Source organism: Pieris napi, chromosome 22 (genome assembly GCF_905475465.1).
Source record: "Pieris napi chromosome 22, ilPieNapi1.2, whole genome shotgun sequence".
Lineage (NCBI taxonomy): Eukaryota > Metazoa > Arthropoda > Insecta > Lepidoptera > Pieridae > Pieris > Pieris napi.
In genome coordinates this window covers 35,195-55,275 of record NC_062255.1, presented here as the reverse complement: position 1 = coordinate 55,275, position 20,081 = coordinate 35,195, and the positions used below count along the sequence as shown (strand labels likewise).

Below are 20,081 nucleotides of genomic sequence, written 5' to 3'. Positions count from 1 at the left end.
AAAAACGGAACCGCGAAGCTAAAAGTCGAGACAGTTACGTAATGCTTTTGAAATGCAAACAAAAATCGTGGCGGCTGAATTATTTAAAAATTCAAGACGAGGGTTAGCACGGGCCGGATTTTCAACAAATCCGACATTTCCCGGTAATGAGCGAGCTCCTTTGAGCCTCATTACCGGCATGGATCCGATACGCCGCGTCACTGCTGCGGCCAAGTAACTCCACTATCGCAGGGGAATGAGGCGTTATTGCGTTGGCTTTAAATTGATCACAAATTGTTTGAAAGGGCAATCTTCGTGAGGTGATCAGAGTACCCCTTGTACAAATGTTATTGGCTAACTTATCTTTTGCAGCGAGTAGAATAAGAAATGAGATATTTAATGAGCTGTAAATGTCAGAAACAAAACAATTCTATTTAACAGAATTTCATTGAAAAGGCTTTGTCCCTTTTTCTTGTATTTAATAGCTAAGCTAAAAATAAAATATTTAAAGATGATTTTAAGAAGAGCAGCTTAAGAATTAACGCGCAGAAATATACGTGACGGTACTCGATGCCGCCTTTATAAAAATCGCATAGACTTAAAAAAACGTTTTAACTTCGTGTGCGTTAAAAAAATCTATTCCCAATCAGTTGGTGGAATGTGTCAGTAAACATCCATATGCCTGGTAATACATGTCCTCATAAAACGAAACAACCGACACTGACGAAAGACCACCGGCAGAGCTGTCAATGCACATTTTATTACTTATCATTCACGCTTAGCTAATCAAATTTTATTGATTAAATAATTACTAGCGGTTAAACGGACATAAAGACGTTTCTATCCAAGAATCTTAAACTAACAAAACAAATAAGGTCCTTCCTCTTACTATTATAATTTAAAAAAAATTGAAATGATTTGTTTTGCAATAGAATAGAATACAGTGCTAATAATGTCCATGGATTTGCGAGGTGTATACGTCGTAGGCAGTATATTATTACTGCAGTCAGGATGAGTGATGTCCGTCACTTCCGGCAGTGTGTCACGTCCGGTCGGGAGCTCGCAGACAGCCACACCAATAACATTTTATCATTTTATGTGCATCCGACCGAGTTTCCGTTTCATACGACGGCTCCGTTCGCTGCAGAGTATCAATGTCCCGCTGACTGTCATCGTTCCAGGCCTTCCCTTAAGTGCAATGCACGTCTATAACATTTTGAGGTAGTCAAATCAATAGCTTCAGAATTGCTTTAAGGTACCTAAATATTGTATCAATATAAAATAATAATCTTATCTACGTCCGATGAACAGATATAGTTTTACACGACCACGAGACTACTTTGATCGATCGATGAATCGATTATATATTTAACATATAAACACTACTTATTACCGAGTGGTTTTAAATTAAGTGACACGTGATTTGTTTTGGCAGAGGACTTGTTTTTTATTAATAAAAAAGCTAAACATTATTGTTCAAAATAGGTTCGGAGAATTACACTGCGATCCGCACGAATTTTACGTATTCATAATATTTATTTAAATATAGATTGTTTCAATACTTTATTTGTCTACTTCTTTTCCTTTTTGAAATCACAAATCTAACACTTTTATCATATTATCTGAAATATCTTATGAAAATATAAAACTCGCGCCGCTGAGTCGTGAGACATGTCGAGTCACTTGTAAGTCAATGGTTTATTAATTTTTATAGATGAATGCTTTCATTCTCTTAATAAGACAATAAATACAAATATTGTTATTGAACAGTTTTCAGATCATTTCGGAGTGGGTTACATTTTTGTTATAAAGGTTTTTTTATTATTGTTTAATTTAGAAATATCTCAAGGTTTTCTTATGTTTCAAACAAAGAAATGGAATTAAAAAAAAAGATATAATGTTTGAAAAAAGATATAAAGCTAGTTTTATTTATTTTCTGTTTTTCTTCAATTGATGGGATAATAAAACCGCGATTCAGTTCATTTTTTTATTCAGAAATTCGAGTTAACATTATTTAGTTATAAATTCATTCTAGCGTAAATCTAAACAACCGCCGCGTAATGTTATTCGACGGTATCACTATTCATTGATAGTAGTTATTTTACGGCATTGTATACTATACACGCGATTACCTTTTGTTGCACCGCTTATTGCTATAGTTACACTGACTCCGGGCTCGTTGCAGTCGAGACTTTATAATTGTCGCACGATTTGTAAACCTTAACAAGGTAGCTTAAAAAGAACTGCATCGAGCCGCGAAGTCAACGCGCCCACCTTTTCATCAGAATCACACGATTAAACGACAGAACGTACGCTCCGCCGCCGAATCGTTAGGTACTGACGCGAGGGCGGCCGCAGAGCGAGGCGAGACTCGACTTCAACTACACATACATTCAGACTTGAAAATGCATTATTCACAATAAATTAACTTACAATAAATAAACTCTTAATATCAAAATTTCATTATAACAAGAGACGAGCATCGTTGTAAACAGTTGCCTACCGGCGAGCGTACAGTAAACACGGTACACCGTTACATTGCGGGTGCCTTCTCTCTCTGGCCGCCCGCTCTGCAATGTGCGACCCGTTCATTTTAAAAATATGTATGTACGTATAATACTTTACAAATGACTAGAAAGCAATCCATGTAAGATAATTATTGGAAATTGGTGAAATCGATCCGACGACTGGATAGTTATGTAAACAGTACCTGTTCTATAATTCGTTTAGTTCTCTTTATTAACAATAATTTATAAAACGTTTTCGACTTTGATAAAAGTTAGAGTACAAGTTTATATAAGTTTATACAATAAAAAAAGTTTCTTATCCTTATCCTATGTAACAGATCGTCGTGTCGTAGCCGATAATATACTAGATTAGTTAAGTTCAGATTACGAGTATGTATGTTCGAGCTGATTAGCGGCGCGTGCACCGCGGCTGAATGATAATGAAATATTACATGGTATTAGGTTATCGTGTTATTTGATATATTAATTACATGATAATACGATATAATTGAGTCCTAGCGGAGACAGCAAACCGAGAGTGGACGGACCTTCTCTACCAAAATAATAAACAAAAGGAATATTCCCCAGAAATGAAGGTTGTTTTATAATATATTCAATTATATAATCTCATTCAATATAATTGAATTTAAAATATATTAATATGACTAGAAAGTTTTATGGCATCAATAATAATATAGTACTATGTAGAGTTAAAATGGCATGACGTGAAATACATTTTAGATTTGTGTACGTATAAAACCAAAGAAAAAAATCAAAGTTTAAATTAAGTATCAGCTTAAGCTTAAACTAGTATTTACAAGTATCTCGAACCAAAATCGTTTTTTTAATGCTTTGTTCCTTGCAATTACAATTTTTTCGATAGATTACGTTTGTAAGCGCATAGCGATTAAATTAAGGTTCTTGAAAAATTTTGAACAAGAATAGAAAGACTGTTGCGAATGTTTCAGGGTAAGTGTCGGTAGGGTTGGTTGGCGGCCCTCAAGCCCGCAGCCAGCGGGCTATACTCCTTGCCCGAACGCGGCCGCAGCGTACTTGTTGTATGCCGGACGACCCTGCACACACAGAATAAGTTAAATTGTGCCGTGTAAGCCACTAGTGGTAGTAGTAGTGATCCAATGAATACAAAGTACCTCATGGTAATGGGCGTGTCGGAAGACGAGTGGGAAGAGCAAATTGAGAGGGTTTCGATGTAGTCTGACATGTCTGAGGTGCCGCTGGACGTACTGCGGCTGTCTGTCACCGCTACGCCTGCAAACACATTTACCACTTACATACCAACTCACACTTCAGAAGTTTAAAACGACATTGAATTAGCGACATTGTACCTCTTAGTGGCTTATTAGTAAGAACAGGCACTTCGGCCTCTGCGGAACAGCATTTGTGCGAGGGTGGCGGTGAGTTGCGCACCCCGCTGCTGGAGCGCGAGCGGCGAGGGGCCGTGTGGGGTGGAGCGTGCGCTCTCCGGGCCGAGCGGTACCGACGTCGTGCTGCCGCCGTTGTTGCTGGAAGTTCAAAATCACCCGCCGTACAGGCATCACCGCGGAGCGACCACGATGAGACCCCGGAATCGTTGGAGCTAGACGAATCCCTGTTGCTACCAGATGGAATCACCGTACCCTTAGTCTTGGAAGCCTCCGAACTATCCGCATCCGAGTGCTTTGCGGCGCATTCACAGGGTGTAACACCTGCACCGATGTCCCGCAGCGTTTCAATGGAAGAAGTTGACCCGCGGCTACCCTCGAACTCTTTAACGTCCTCAAGGAAACGAGAGGAGTCTGCGGAACTGGAGCGCTTGCGGGAATCGGTACGCTCTTTGACCGCTCTAAGCTGTACTCGTTCGCTATCTTCAGTCGGGGCCCTGGTCTCCTCTGAACCACAGAGAGTGGGGTTACTAGCGGACTTTTCATCCAGCAATCGACTGATTGGGTTCTTTGCAGGATGCTTTAAAGTGTGAAAAGTAAAACCACTTATGGGCGACATCGGGGTGTACCCGGATGGCAATGGTTTTTCATGATCGAACTGGTTACTGTCAGTAGTATTAGGCTCCATCATCAAATATTCATCGTGCGAAGTCCCTTTGTTACGTTTCTCTTTTTCTTGAGGATTTCCGCACTTCGTACACATAATTTCATCTTCGTTAGTTCGTTCTTTGGGTCTAACGGTGCCTGTTCGATTAAGATTAGCGCTCATTGCGTCAAGTTCACGTTGAGTCACACCGGCTTTCTTTAGAAGTTCTTTAGCGTTTTCGTAATGTTCTAAAGATAGAGCAAAATTCAAATTCTCATAGTTAGCAAGTGGCCCATCGTCGATTTCAGTATATTCAAAACTCTTGGATTTTTCGATGTTATTTGGGATACAATATTCATGTTGAAGCGATTTTCTTCTTGTCTTTTGAGAGAGATCTATCGTGGCGTACAATGCATTTTTGTCAATAATGGTAGGTTTTACTGTTTCTTTGAAAGATACTAAGTTTCCTGGGTTCTTGGGAGTCTTGTTGCAGTAGGGTAGCTTAATCCAGTTGTTGGCCCAATCTGTAACTTTTTGACAGGGGCAGCTCGACTGTTGAAACGTTTCGTCTGAGTCTATCACAGTTGGTTGTTTTGTTTTTTTTCCAAATTTAAGTAAACAGCCGCATGACTTTTTCATTACTATTGTATTCATTGTAGAACTTTTTGTCATTTTAAATAACTCGTTATTTAAACATTCTTTAAGCCTTTTAGGTGTATCATAATATTCACCTTCGACCTGAAAATATACATATTTTAGTGTTTAATTATCGCAATTCTTAAAACGTATCGACTGTGAATATTACGTTATATTATAGCCTGACTGTCTGACCTGACTACTTCAAAAAATGCAATACTTGTATAAAAAAATGAATGTTTACGGAATTAAAGATGCGGCACAAAGATTATACACAAGTCCCCTTGATTACTTTTTTTAAATGTCATCATCTAATGTTTCAAACATAATTAACATTACTAGCATATTGTGAACATTTTCTCTAAATAGTTTCATAGAATCAAAATAAATAATAGCATTGGTCCTAGGTTCGACTCTTAGCTTATTCTGGAAGAAGTTTGATACGGTTTTAAAACATAAGGACCATACTTAACGAACTTCTGTCGGCCAATAGATTAAACAATTACCTCTGCTGAATGTATTTTTGGGACATCATAATTTTCATATGGTCCTATACTAGATAAAGAGTTCTCTTGAATTGATGATAATTGTGCGTGACTAAAAGATCTGACGGGCAGTGGCATCGGTGGTTTTCGTGTCAATTTTAAGTCTAGTTTCGTGGGTTTTGGAGGTCGGTCTGGAATCTGTTCCACTCCACAACGACATATATTTTCATCTTGAGGATTCACTAAGGATTCTAGAGCCCTAACCCTCTCACACGGAACGTCTTTTTTGTTTGATTCATCTATTTCTTCCATCGTCCAAGCGGGATTAAAGTGTTTTGCGCCAGGAGTCAATGCAGCAGTTGAAGATCTTGAAAGAGCGCCGAGTTTTGAAATACAGCTCATACATCTCTCCAACATTACATGTCCGTTGGCACTCCAAGGAGCGGGATCGTTACCGTCCGTCATATCGTTGACCGAGGATGTGTCTCCTAGCCCCATGTCATCAAAGTGCCTTTCAGTGAATGGCCAGTATGGAGATATAGTTCCAGGCTCTTCACCGCTACACGGATCTTCATACAATCGTAAGTCGGTCGGAGGAAGTGATCTGTCTATTGTATTTAACTCGACCCGGGCATTCATTCTAAAAGCTTTTTGAGACTTCGGGCTTTCAAAACCTACAAACGAAAATAAATAAATTCCTATGGTATTGCTATGTGGTATAAGTCTGTCATTGACAAAAATAAACACATTATTACCGTCATTTTTTTTCGATGAACTTGCTCTCCGTTTGGGTGAGAGCTGTCCCCTAGAAGCAAGATCAAAGTCTCTCAAAATGTCTGCCGAATGGTCCGAGATTAGGACGTGTAGCCCCTCCCCCTTGCCACAGTGGGAACCGCCTTCGAAACAGAATCTTCCATCAACGACACCATAGCGCCTAAAAAAACGATAATTGTAAGCACGAAAGAACTTTTATTGTAATAGAGTAAATCACTGAGGTAAGAATAAAATATATATATAAAACTCTGGTATCCTTTAGTATCCTTTATTAGATAGGAAGGCTTTGTTATTCCTCCTTTATAATAAATATGTTGTAATGAACTATGAATCTTAGAATTTAGAATTTACATACATACATATATATATTCTTTGTATTTTGTTTGTATTTTTTGTATTTGTATAGGTGTAACTGTGTTTTGTGTATGTTTAAATGTGTATTCCATTTTTGGCTCTTGTGTATAGTGTAATTTTTTGAATATTGTATAGTACTTGTAAGTAGCTGTAGGAATACCATTAAGCAAATAAATAAATAAATAAATAAGTAAGAAGGTAATCTAGGAAGTCTACTAACCTAAGGTGTGCGATGTTCCAGACGCCGAGTAAACGAGGTGGTACACCGACTGAAAGAGCACAACTGCGACGATGGAGGTGCAGTCGAGCGGGCCCCGGTTTACCACTACCCAGCAGAACTAGGTAGTTGCGCGGGTCGCCTAAATGCGCCGCCAGTTTCACCTGCCACTGCATAAGGCGCTCGCGAGTCTCGAAGGCCAGCACAGCCGTAAAGTCGGCACAGAGCAGTGCCAGCGTATGGGAATGTTTGTCGAGGGTGAAGCCAGTCTCGCAGCCTACGTAACGCTGCAGCGACAGTGCCGCTTTGCTGGCAGCGCCACCCCACAGTGCGCGAGCGTCGCGGTACAGCAACAGGTGTACGCAGTCTGCAACACGCACACATGCTCGCATCGTTCACAATATGCACGTTGTCTATATTAATGCAAATGTGTGCATTTATATAGACGACTTTAATCATATACTTTTGCTCTGTCTATATTTATAAATAATTATTTTACGCCAACGTAGTTCTTTGAAGGGGTGATGTGTTCGGGCGGGGTGACATAGTAGGGGAGATCGTTGGAATCGGTTTCTATTCTTCGTGTTTTATGGAGTCGAAAACGATCGTAGTGGAATGCTTTGTAGTCGCACGTCGTCCCCTTTCGTGAACTTACTCGTGCCGTTTGCGCTTTACCGTCATGCGTCTAAATCAATTATTTAATATCCCTTCCTTTAAATAGATAAGCTACGCTAATTTATATACGACTCACTAGATATATTATTTGTTAATAATATATTTAAATTAATCTAGTTTAATTTACTTTGCCTTCCAGTTTAAAAGAAATTAATTAAGTATATGTATTTACAAAACAAAAAAAATTACTTCTACCATTTATTTATATCTGTGAACGAGCGTCTAAGAAACTATTACTAGTATTCATTTCACAAGTATCATTCACACAATGCGTGTTGTAACATCGATGCGACCTACCTGCACTTTTGTAAAAAAAATATTGTACATATTCTTAGCAACTAATATTTTCATTTTATATAGCTTATTTTTAAATAGTTTCAAAACATTACTAACCTCTAAAATTTCTCACTAAGTGAATGTAAATCTTCGAGAAATAAAGTATCTTTGAACCGTATTAAAAAAATGATAATATATTTCTACGTTTTAGAGCAGTGTAATGTTAAAGTCAAAGTTACTTAAAAATCTTCACGCACCAAACGTTATGGAGCTTCTTAATATTAATTTAACAAATTCTAATTACAATTTAATAAAAATATTGTTGAAATCGTCAGCAACTGCTGTCAGACGCTTATGTGTTTAAATACATGAAATATTAGCTTCTACTCGGTTTCGGTTATTAATTTGTTTAAAATGAGTTGTTAATTAGTGCACATTCGATGGACCGCGTCCACAAATAAATCGCAATATTTGATAATTGAACGGTAGCATTAGCTTTAAACAGCTTCATATCGACCGTTATTGGCCAGAAGTTTATTTACAGTGCACTTACGAGCTAAGTAAATGAAAAATATGCTAGAGGATTTTTCTTAAAAACTATACTACCGATTTCTTGACAAATTTAAGTGGTACTACTCTGAGTAAGGCCTTCCGTATAATAAAACAAATTTTAATGTCTCCAACGATTCGCAAATTCGCTTATTTTATTACTGTTACGTATCATCACATCGTTACGCAGTTTAGATCCAGTTCTTAATAAAATACTACAATCAATATTTGTATGAATAAATGTATTTAAAAAAAAAATTATAATAAAATCATAAATACAGAGCATAATCTAAGTAAATAGAGTTGCGAATGCAAGTAGTCAAAATGGAAGGGAACGGTGAGAGGAGTATTCGTGTCGACGTCTCACCTGCGACTGGAGACAGTTTCCGCATTACGCACCAGCGGGATTTCCACTGCAACAAGCACATGAAAATGCGTTCACCAACATTAAAAATGTATAACAGGTCGTAAGTTCTAAGAGAGAAATTTTTCTAACGAGTAGATCGACATATCGATTTATCAATCTAATTGTTTTCTGGGAGTATATTCGATGAGTGAATCTTCAAAAGAATCTCTATATTATTTGCATAAATACAGATGAAAATATTGCTTATAATAGATAAAATATTTAAAACCACAGTGGTTTTTATATTTTACAAATAATGTAATATTCAGAAAGGTTACCTTTTTCCCATCGCGAAACTTGACGGTGCCCTCGATGATCGTATTGTCGTCCGCCATCGTGCACCCCCCTTTGAGACACCATCACATCACATCCCACACCTAGTTTCGCCACACTACACTCCCCACTCTACACCACAATACACCACACACTAAACTTCTCCACTCTACACCACTCGTTACAAAAGCTCTCTGCGGCTTATAAGCCTCATCTGAAACAAAAGACATAACCTTGTACAAAAAATATTACAAATGTATCTACTTCATTTATTTTTTAATTTTACCATATTTCCAAAATATTATATCTAGGTACAGATTGAACAGTTTTGATCTCTATCGGATTATTATACGGTCCGACGTCACATGTAAGGAAATCAAATCCTAATCGATCCAGCATAGCATAAATTTGTCACCAAAGGAAATTTAACACATAATTGTTTAACTTGGTCTTTTAATTCTAACGCAAAGATGACTATTTTCGGGAAGAGAAGAATTTTAGTTAAATACATAGTTAATACGACACGAAGTCGATTAATCCACACCAGGAAACATCTCAATAACACGCAACCGTCATCAGTCCGTCGCAAAAGGAACACGTTTGTATCTAATCTTGTGTTGCATAAGTCGTTCAATAGATGTTATCGCGACATCAAGTCCAATATATCGGCCATGATACTTTTATATCCTTCTAATCTAATTACTTTACTTATGTATAATAATCAATTACCTTGTTACAAAGGCTATTGTGACATTACATGACGAAATGTGTATACGGAATATACTCGAAGTCGATACGACGCAAATAAAGCTCTCTTGTTTAACGAGCGGCACTTGAAATCTCGCGACAATAGGATCGCGTATCGATCCAATTAAATTTTATACGAAACTAGTCAATTAGGAGCCACCCCATCCTGTCCCATACGCGACTGCACCCTGCGCTCCGTACACCACTCTACATACTTGGGTCTTTTCCTAATGCATGGTGACCATGAGACCGCGATTAGCTCGCACATGATATTGTAGTCAAATAATTCTGTATCTTTAAAGATTGCCTCGCAATACCTTTTTTATACTAAAATATATAAAACCAATAATATGAATTATTGAATCCGAAGCGGTTTTTATAAAAACGATATTAATTCTTATCCAGAATGAATAGATACATTATTACATCTCAAGTATTTAATTTTAAACAAAATCGCCCTTGACATCATTTGATTTCAGTGAATGCCGTAGCAGATATCATAGTTGTCATATCTCTATATATATTATATAAAATTCTTGTGTCACAATGTCCTCCGAAACGGCTCGACCGATTCTTATGAATTTTTTTATGCATATTCAGTAAATCTGAGAATCGGCAACTATCTATCTTTCAAACCGCTATATGATAAAGGGTCCACCCCAAAATTTATTTTTATTTTTTAGACATTTTTGTTGTTTTTATTTTTTTATGATACAGCATACAAAAATACATAAAACCCCTAATTTTCACCCCTTTACGGTCAACCCCTATTTTTTATTATTGTAGATAGTTATTTTTATTGAACTAAACATTTTTTTCCTAGAAATAATATACATGGCAAAACAACGTTTGCCGGGTCAGCTAGTAATTCCATAAAATAATGGTCAAGTACGAGCGCATTTATTATGTCCAAGGTGGGTTAAAATTAAAGTTTGTGAAATCGGCACAGCTATTTCCTCAATACACCGATTTTAGCAAAATCTAAAACATATTAATCTTAGCAATCAATCATATAAGTCAATACAAGGAAAGATATCTCTCAACATGAACACGACAAAACAAGATTTGGAACTTTCCTACGAAAAAGGTACTACCTGGTACATCCACTTTAAAAATTATATTTATATGCATATTATCTATAATATGTAGTTGTTAGGTAATCCGAAACAATAAATCGGCTTACGCTTGGCTTGATAATATCTTATATTAATAAAATATTTTTCTATTTAATTTCCTGCCGTCCAAGTGCACGAGTATAAACATAATTTATAATTAACTCTGGATTTCGTCTTACGCTGCAAAGCTTTCAAAAAATGCAGCACTATATTGCTGTATACACATGTTCTTGTGCGAAGTACTCTGGAATGGTGTAGTGTTAGTTTTTGTAATTTTAATTGTTTTGTTTAATACTTGTATTTTCTCTTCGTGTATGTTTGCCTACAAGTGCTTGTCACATTAAAAATTGTATATTGAGATTCTGTTACCAATGTATCAGTGTGCCGAGCGTTGGCAAGCTTTTATCAAAGAAATAAAATATAAATAAAATTAGTAAATAAATAAAGTCCACAGAAATAGTAGTACTTTAGCACTACAAGTTAAAGCTACTTCAGTGTCGTAGGGATCTTCTGAATGCTACATTTCTTTATTAATTTAAACAATACTATGCCAAACTCACCTCATATCTTGTTTAATTTGACATTTCTGTTCCTAGATGTTTGAGACATTGCAAAGAAACGGATACATTTTTTTATCTTCACTAAGCGCTCTAATTTAGGGGTCTACGCTCCACTAACTGACTAGAATGTGCAATCGGCTGCAGGGCCAGAACAATCTTGATATTTTTTAATTCAACATCATTTATTCACATAGGTAACACAATGTGCACTTACGAACGGCAAAAAATAAATACATATTAAATGCTTCTAATTTTACATTAACTGTCAGTTCTCAATTCAAGGGCGTAGAACGGAAGAATCGCCAAGTTTTTTGTTTTACACAATGTTTGTAAGGAGCTATAGCGTATGAGTATGTATTACCCCATGTTCCACATTACATGTTAAGTAATTATTATAATATATTAATAATTAAATAATAGATTTTAGGATCGCCTATCCGACTTTCCTATCCTGTCTGATCCTGTTTATCACTTTTTAGGTTCTTTTGTTTTCTGTTAAATTTAAGGTCAATTTTGTAATCTTTTTGTAAAAGGTATCTCTGTAAACTAATTAACTGTAAGCATTATGTTTGTGCACCCAGTCCGTACCTATTATCGAGGCCACATGTTATAATTTGTATAACTTGTTTCTCTCCTTTTATTTGTATGTTTGTTATCTTACTAATACATAGCTGTACGCTGCCACGTCACTATTGAAATCAGTCTAATAAGATATAATCCCGGGAGGTTTATCCCAAGAGAAAAATCGCCAATCTAACTATTAATATTCAAATAACTTCTGCAAGTCCCGTCGGAGGAAGGCAGCCTGAAATATTTTTGACCTGACGCTTAAGAAGTTCATTAATTATATGGTGAATAGGCTTCGGTAAAGATTATGAAATCCTGAAGGCAATCCAAAGGCAATTAACCTTCTTTCCATTTTAGAGATCTAAACACCATAACAAAAAAATAGAATAAGTATAGTAAGCTCTCCGTATCAGAAGAACCACACAACATTGTTTTGTTCTAATACGAGTAATATAGCGCTAAATAGCTGCGTATTCGATGAAAACTTTAAATGAGTTTGTTTTAAGCGGCATTATCAAAATGTCGGGAGCCTTTTGTAGGGATCTAATATTTAAAACAATTAATTATAACGTATGTCCGATTACGATGTGTTTATCTAGGTCTATCTATCACAAGCATACAAAATATAATAATATCCGTGTAACTAGCTCACCTTGTCGCTATTAGCTGCCAGTTTATAAGTTCAAAACGTGACACTACACACACATATTACGAGTATATAAGACGTCACTCAGAAGTAAAATAATAAATGCACTTTAACTCGCACATGGAGTGTGTAATGTGTATATCGTTACTCGAACACCAAAATATGCACAACGAAAAGTTGTAAAGTAAAGGCGACGTAAAGATACGTCACGGGTCCTCTCACATCCCGTCGTCGCGACCGACTGCCGCGCGCCCGCGGGCCCAGGACGCCGTTGCCTAGAGGGTGGACTGGGATAGTTCCTTCGACATTTATACAAGGGAAAGGAATTAATTTCTTTTCGATTAATGAAGAATACAAACGTGTTGAAATAATTTAAAAATTACGTTCACATTAATAAAACAAAGTACACAATGTCAGAAGTGAAATTTCTAATTGAACTTAATTTTTAACTCTTGTTCATATTTATACAAATCTAAAACTAAAAAAAAAGAAAGATAATTATGTTAGGAATTTAATGAATTTAATGGTCAATAAAATATTAAGTGTATTAAGTTTCTAAAAACACGTGGCATTTTAATTTACAATTCGTCATTTGAGATTTCAATAAATTATTTTGCATAAAATATAAAATACTAATATTTCTTAAATTCTCTTTACGAAATTTTTATTTCAAAAATAGAATGTCTATAAGTTAATTCGCCTTTCTACTCTCTCTCAATCGGGCTCAATCGCTCTCTCACTTGTTGTCTACTGTGACGTTTCCGGAAAAAATTTCACTCATGCGCCTAAAGAAGTTTCACTTCAAAAATTATACATTGTTTTTTAAAGAGCACCAACAGCAGCCTCTGAATGGGTTAACCTTACACCTGTCTGGAACATAAATGAACTTGTTCATTGGTATTAACTTGTACCGAGTGCGCTATTAAGATATAGAGAGATAATAGAGATAATAGAGTTCAACTTCCCGCAATATGTGAGATTATTTTATAATAGGGCAATTGTGAGGTAGTGTAGTAATACGAGGGCAGGTTCAGTTTTCAATCAAATTCATTGAGTAATCGAGTTTTTTATCTTATATTATATTTTTGAAAAGGCTTTTGGTAAGTATGGGTCATTTTATAGAGTTCAAGTAAATAAAACACTTTTTAAATAAATTGTTTCTAATTGACAAAAAGATCAAGCTGATTATCTCAGAACCTGCAACCGATGAACTGAATATGAATGAATAATTGAACATAAATATTTTATTCACAATAAGTTTAACCTAAAACCTTGTATTCAATTTAAAACAAATCAAATCATGAATATTAAAGCAGTAGCTTAGGAATCGTCGCAGACGTGTTTCCCGGGGCCGATGCAAGCCGCATAGGCCATTAGGTGGGGAATAACATTCTGCTCGTACAGGCCTGAGAACATAGCGTGATGTGGCCCTCTCGCAAATACTGCAACATCGTCACCACCGTGTGTCTCCGACGATAGCGGGACACTCGCGGGGTACAACCACTGCATTGAACCTGCCCATGAGAACAAATTACTAGAGAACCAGTTCAACTTTTACATAAATCAAAATACATTTTTTTTTATTTCTTACCAAAATCTTTGTCCTTAGTTACGTCTACTCTTCCCACAGCATCTGCCGCGCGGTAGCCGGGTCCGTTTGTATAAGACAGTGTCATATAGGGGAGTCCATCGTCCCCGAGCGTATCTGAGGGCCCCAGCACATCTCCACCACGGTGCGTGTACCCGTTGAAGGCCATAACGTGCGCATGGTCTGATGTCACCACTAGCAGTGAGTCAGTCTCATCTAGTAGCTCGGCAGCTCGCGCTACCGCCGCACTAAGCTCTATCGTTTCGTCTAGCGCTAGAGTCGCTTGGTTGTCGTGGTGAGCATGATCGATTCGTCCACCCTCAACGAACAAGAAGAAACCATTTTTGTTTCTGCTGAGCGATCTAATAGCGGTCTCAGTGAGCTCGGCGAGCGTCGGCTCAGTGTCAGCGTTTCTTTCCATATTATACTGTAGATGGCTACCCTCAAACAGACCCAGAAGGTACTCTGGCAACTGGTCATTTATATTGAGCAGCTGTCGTCTGTTCCATATAAACGCGTTTGATACGTTTTTTGCTATTTTATCCATTTGCCATTCATCAATAAGGTTTCGACCATCTAGCCGTTTACCAAAAGTTCCTTCTTCGTCTACTGTATTATTAGGCAGAAATTCCCGTCTTCCACCACCGAGAATTACCTGAAAAATTGAAAGATACGGAAATAAAGTTGACGACATGTAAAAAAATAAGTTTCATAATCCTAAAAAGTTATGTGAAGTTTAAGAAAAAAGGTGACCTTAAAATCGATTCCTGGATGCTGATGCACGAGCTGGTACGCTATGTCTGGACATGCAGTAGGATCATAACCGTCTTTGCGTACATCCGCATCGCTTTCCCAATCACGTTGCGCGACTCGCGCGTATGCACCGGCTGGTGATGCGTGCGTAACTCGTGCACTAGTGACAATACCAGCATCGCGACCTTCTGCCAACGCCCATGCAGCGATAGATTCCACGTGATTGTGGGGGTTAATTGAAGTGGGACAGTCTCCACGTTCAACCATACCCGTCACGCCAATCGTACCTCGGTTTGTCTTCACTCCGCACAGATACGATGTCGCTGTACATGCCGAGTCGGCAATTTGCGCATCCACACAATACGTCTGTAATGAAATATCAATATTATTATTTTCCTATATTAAACTATGAACCTCCCCGCTTTTAAAAATAATAATGTCTTTTAATATAATTGATTTTTAAAATAATAAGCAAAACGAGAGCTTAATTGATATATTTTTACGATTCTATACGATAATACTAAACTTTACCTTTGCTAAACCTAACGTAGGAAAGGTTTCAAAAGAAAGCTCTGATTCTTCTCCTGTGCGCCCGTTGCGTTGTCCTAGAAGCGTCCGCGCGGCTGTGAGGGTGGGCACAGACATCCCATCCCCCAAGAATAAGACTATGTTACGCGCTGAGGGTCCTGGATGTGCCTCAGTGCGGGCCGCATGCTTCTTCACACTTTCCTGAGCCTGATTTATCCAATATTCACTGTTCCTTTCTTCCTCGTTACGCAGATAGCGTTGCGATCGGAATATTTCTCGTTGATTACTATGATACTCATCCCCTGAAGTTTCAATTATTGATATTATAATAAAAGTAAATATAGTAGTCGTCAGAAAAATATTATAATAATAGTATATTAGTGCTTAAATTTACCTGAGCAACATTTTACTATAAAAATAATCAATAAAACAATGTCAAAGGGCTTCCACAACATTGCGATTCTTGTTTAAGATCAAATACTCGCAACAGTCTTAGTTAATATACTAACAGACGTAATCAAAGGAAGCTGAGATGTCTTTACGATTTGCACTTTTTATCTCCTTTTCATAATATTATCACGATGATAAGTTAAGACTCATTTTAGATAACTTTTGAATATCAGAGATAAGTGCAGTCCAAAAATTGTTAAATATTAACGTTCTCTGAATAATTAAATTCTTAATAATAATCTTCGGGCAAACAACAATATGACTTGAATTAAATATGCAAAAAATGTATTTTGAAATAAAAGCCAGATCACAATATTGAAATTTGCACCGAATTAGTCCCATAGAAACCATTTTATAATCAGATTGATAGCTTTCACATAACAAAAAATGGCTCATGAAATATATTAATTACCTCACGCCGCTTCGTCGCGTTTTTGCACGACAAGTCACTAATAATTCAATGATTTATAAATATTTATAAATGAATGAAACGGGTTTAGTTGGTGTGAACAGAGGTGACTTCCGAAAAATATCCTTAGTAATATCTACTACACACATACATACTCTTAGTAAGACAACAAATAAAAAGTATTGTAATTTATTAGGTTTCAGTGCATTTTGGAGTCGGTTTCATATTTTATATTACATTCATAAATGATTTTATTATTGTTTAATTCAGAAATATTTCAAGGTTTTGAAAAAACTTATTCACTTATATCTTTATTTTGTCATCTATTGCATTGATCTACTTTTCTAATCTGGTAATTTGGTGTTAGATTAGTCGGATGCTTAGGACTCTGTGGACAACTTACAGGTGAAAACTGGTGAGGTTTTTTGGACATCTAATAGGCCAGTGTATATATAATGTATACACTGGCCTGATATAGAAATGATATCTTTTTGATAAGCAATTTATGCATATGGTTGTTTTTCAAAAGATCACTTAAAACTGGTCGTATTGCGTAAACGTTGGATGATACTTTAATTAACATAATGTATATCGCAAGTACGTCATAAATGTAGCATTTGGTAAGAATGGTATGGAATGGCGGTAAGGAATGAACTTTTTTAAATAAAGTTGACTGGGGTCTGTAGCATTCATAAACATAGCGGCCGTAACTAATTGACTAATAAATAAAACAAATCAGTGTAATTGCACTCTTTTAACTAGAGTACCCAATACCCATTCTTCTCTTTCTGTCAAATTGCATTTACCCTGTGATAAAAAGAGAGAGATGAGTACTTTAGTTAAAATTGTAGTGCAATTAGACAGAATTTATTTGTCATAACTAGAGGGAAAATTTGTTTTCTTGTTAACTTACCCAAATTCTTAACATACATCAGCGTAATGTACGATACAGTAGCGTGTTGTACGATTTATAACAAGTAAAAATACGCTTAATGAATACACCAATAATTATCTTCATTCTTTATTATATTTAATCTATCATTTCATCAGTTAAATCAAATCAATCTAATAAAAATCTAGATGAGACTCGTAACTCGCTCATGTTATCGTTTATATGACGCTGCAAATCTTCTTTTTATCAAATACATTTTTACTTAATTTTCGAAAACGTTAATGAGGGAGTGAGTTTTGTGTTAATTTAAAAATATATTTGTTTCCATTAAAATGACGACTTCTCGCGAGGATAGTTTTTCTTTCACCGATCGAGCGTTTATTTTTTAAATTATAATTTATCTACACAATATTAGGAATATCAGAGAAGATAGCAGAGAGCTTAGGGGTATAATAATATGAGCATTATTGCAGACATGTTCGCCTGGACCGATGCAAGCCGCGTAGGCCATGAGGTGCGGAATAGCATTCTGTTCGTAGAGGCCCGAGAACAAAGCGTGCTGCGGTCCCTGCGCGAAAACTGCTACGTCATCGCCGCCGTGCGTTTCCGACGACAGCGGGACATCCACGTGAGACATCCACTGCAGGGATCCTAGACGGTTACAATATTTGAATGATTATTTGGTCTCATATTTAATTATAACTTGGCGACTAGTATCAAATATATGGCTCACCGTATTTTTCCTCCTTTGTAATGTCTACACGTTTTCCTTCAACGTGAGCTCGAAATCCAGGTCCATTGGTATAGGAGAGTGTATTGTACGGCACGCCGTGTTGGTCAGAGCCTCTCGCCGTGCCCAATACGCTGCTTCCACGTGCTGCGTAACCATTAAAGGACATGACGTGGGCGTGGTCCGCCGTTACCACGAGCAAGGAGTCTCTCTCATCCAGCAACTCAGCCGCACGCGACACCGCCGCACTGAGTTTGATCGTCTCATCCAGTGCCAACTCCGCGTAGTTGCTGTGATGGGCGTGGTCTATGCGTCCACCTTCGACAAATAGAAAGAAACCCTTGTCGTTTCTCTGTAGCATTCGTATAGCAACTTCGGTCAGTTCAGCCAGAGAAGGCTCGGTGGTGGGATTGGTGAGCATGTTGTACCGCAGGTGGCTGCTCTCGAACAAACCTAGCAGATATTCTGGCAAAGTTGCATTGGCGCTTAACAGTTGCTCTCGATTCCAAACGTAGCTATGTGTAACATTACGTCCAATCTTGTCTGACCGCCATTCTTCTATTAGGTTGCGACCGTCGGTCCTAGTTCCATTTGATCCCTCTTCATCCAAAACATGACTTGGTAAAAATTCGCGTCGACCTCCTCCTAGTATCACCTTAAACTGGCGACCAGGGTCTTCAGTGATTAGTTGCGTTGCAATATCTGGACATTGCTGCGGGTCAGCCCCGTCAGCACGCACCCTGGCATCATTTTCCCAGTTGCGGTTGGCGGCCCGTGCGTATGCAGCGGCTGGCGACGCATGCGTTACCCGAGTGGTGGTTACGAGTCCAGCATCGCGGCCATCCGCCAAAGCCCACGCGGCGATAGATTGTAGTCGAGCAGCAGGCTCTAGTGACGCACTGCAGTTCGAACGCGGTACAGAAGCCGACACGCCAAGGGTACCTTGGTTTGCTTTCACACCGCATAAGTATGCCGTCGCTGAGCACGCAGAGTCTGCGACTTGAGCGTTTACACAGTACGTCTGCAACAGACACATAGTTTTATCTTTTTTTAATTTATAAAAAATAAAAAAAGAGAAAACTGCATTTAAAAAGAATACAAACCTTGCTCAAACCAGACGTCGGGAAGGTTTCAAAGGAGAGCTCTGCCTCCTCTCCGGTATACCCGTTACGTTGCCCCAGCAGCGTTCGAGCTGCAGCGAGCGTAGGCACGGACATGCCGTCGCCCAGGAATAAGATGACATTACGCGCAGCGGGACCCGTCTTGGTTCCAGCGCGACGCTTCACGATCGCCTGCGCCTGCTCCTGCCAGAAGGATGCAGAGAGCTCGTCTCTTCGTACCATACCCCGCACTGACCCTGGCTCGTCAGGGTGATAACTATCTGTGGTGGCGAGCGCAAGGACGCCCGCCAGAACCAGCGCTGTGAGCATTCCCGTGTACATGGCGATGTTGTGCCTGAGACTCTGCACGTTTCTATTTATAGGCCCGATAATAGCGCTTTATCTTACATTTATTATGCTATTAATTAATATCTGATAATGATTGAAAGACTCAAATTCCAATGTCTATTTAATAAATTAAAGTCAAGGCGGGCCCGTAGCTATTATTATGAGGAATATAACATAATATAATATATTGTTTCCGTGAATAAGCTGACTCCAACTCCATACATTATTTATTTAGTCACTCACTCACTTGATTCGCTTCGTTTCTGAAAACAATTACTATGAAATACGTCCGAAAGCGTACAACTTATTATTACGTAGTGGTACAAGCATCTGAAAGTGCCGCCACCGTACACATGTACTATGCTTTTTCTTCCATACAGTTTGTTTGATTTTCTTATAAATTTAGGATCTAAGTTGGAACTTAGAGGTGACACACACATTTTTATTTTAGAGATAAACGAAGAAGCAATAAAAATAAAACAAATTGGC

At 37.8% G+C, this 20,081-nt stretch overlaps 3 protein-coding genes across 3 annotated transcripts; all 3 read right to left on the bottom strand.

The window, feature by feature from the left end:
• Nucleotides 1-1,952: 1,952 nt before the first annotated feature.
• LOC125060955 lies at nucleotides 1,953-13,023 on the bottom strand. Its single transcript, XM_047666085.1, has 9 exons — nucleotides 12,801-13,023; nucleotides 9,165-9,373; nucleotides 8,848-8,893; nucleotides 6,984-7,347; nucleotides 6,391-6,569; nucleotides 5,657-6,309; nucleotides 3,833-5,252; nucleotides 3,638-3,755; nucleotides 1,953-3,559 (listed from the first exon to the last, which is right to left on the bottom strand). The coding sequence occupies exons 2-9, from the start codon at nucleotides 9,219-9,221 to the stop codon at nucleotides 3,451-3,453; spliced, it is 2,946 nt and encodes a 981-aa protein (XP_047522041.1). The 5' UTR covers nucleotides 9,222-9,373; nucleotides 12,801-13,023; the 3' UTR covers nucleotides 1,953-3,450.
• A 913-nt stretch (nucleotides 13,024-13,936) lies between these two features.
• On the bottom strand, nucleotides 13,937-16,190 carry LOC125061012 (membrane-bound alkaline phosphatase-like). The gene is made up of 5 exons (XM_047666154.1): nucleotides 16,058-16,190; nucleotides 15,667-15,965; nucleotides 15,136-15,501; nucleotides 14,386-15,037; nucleotides 13,937-14,308 (listed from the first exon to the last, which is right to left on the bottom strand). Exons 1-5 carry the CDS (start codon nucleotides 16,116-16,118, stop codon nucleotides 14,115-14,117), a joined length of 1,572 nt encoding a protein of 523 aa, XP_047522110.1. The 5' UTR covers nucleotides 16,119-16,190; the 3' UTR covers nucleotides 13,937-14,114.
• Nucleotides 16,191-17,530: 1,340 nt separating this feature from the next.
• LOC125061026 (membrane-bound alkaline phosphatase-like) lies at nucleotides 17,531-19,579 on the bottom strand. The gene is made up of 3 exons (XM_047666168.1): nucleotides 19,248-19,579; nucleotides 18,148-19,165; nucleotides 17,531-18,065 (listed from the first exon to the last, which is right to left on the bottom strand). Exons 1-3 carry the CDS (start codon nucleotides 19,572-19,574, stop codon nucleotides 17,812-17,814), a joined length of 1,599 nt encoding a protein of 532 aa, XP_047522124.1. The 5' UTR covers nucleotides 19,575-19,579; the 3' UTR covers nucleotides 17,531-17,811.
• Between the last annotated feature and the right edge of the window lie 502 nt (nucleotides 19,580-20,081).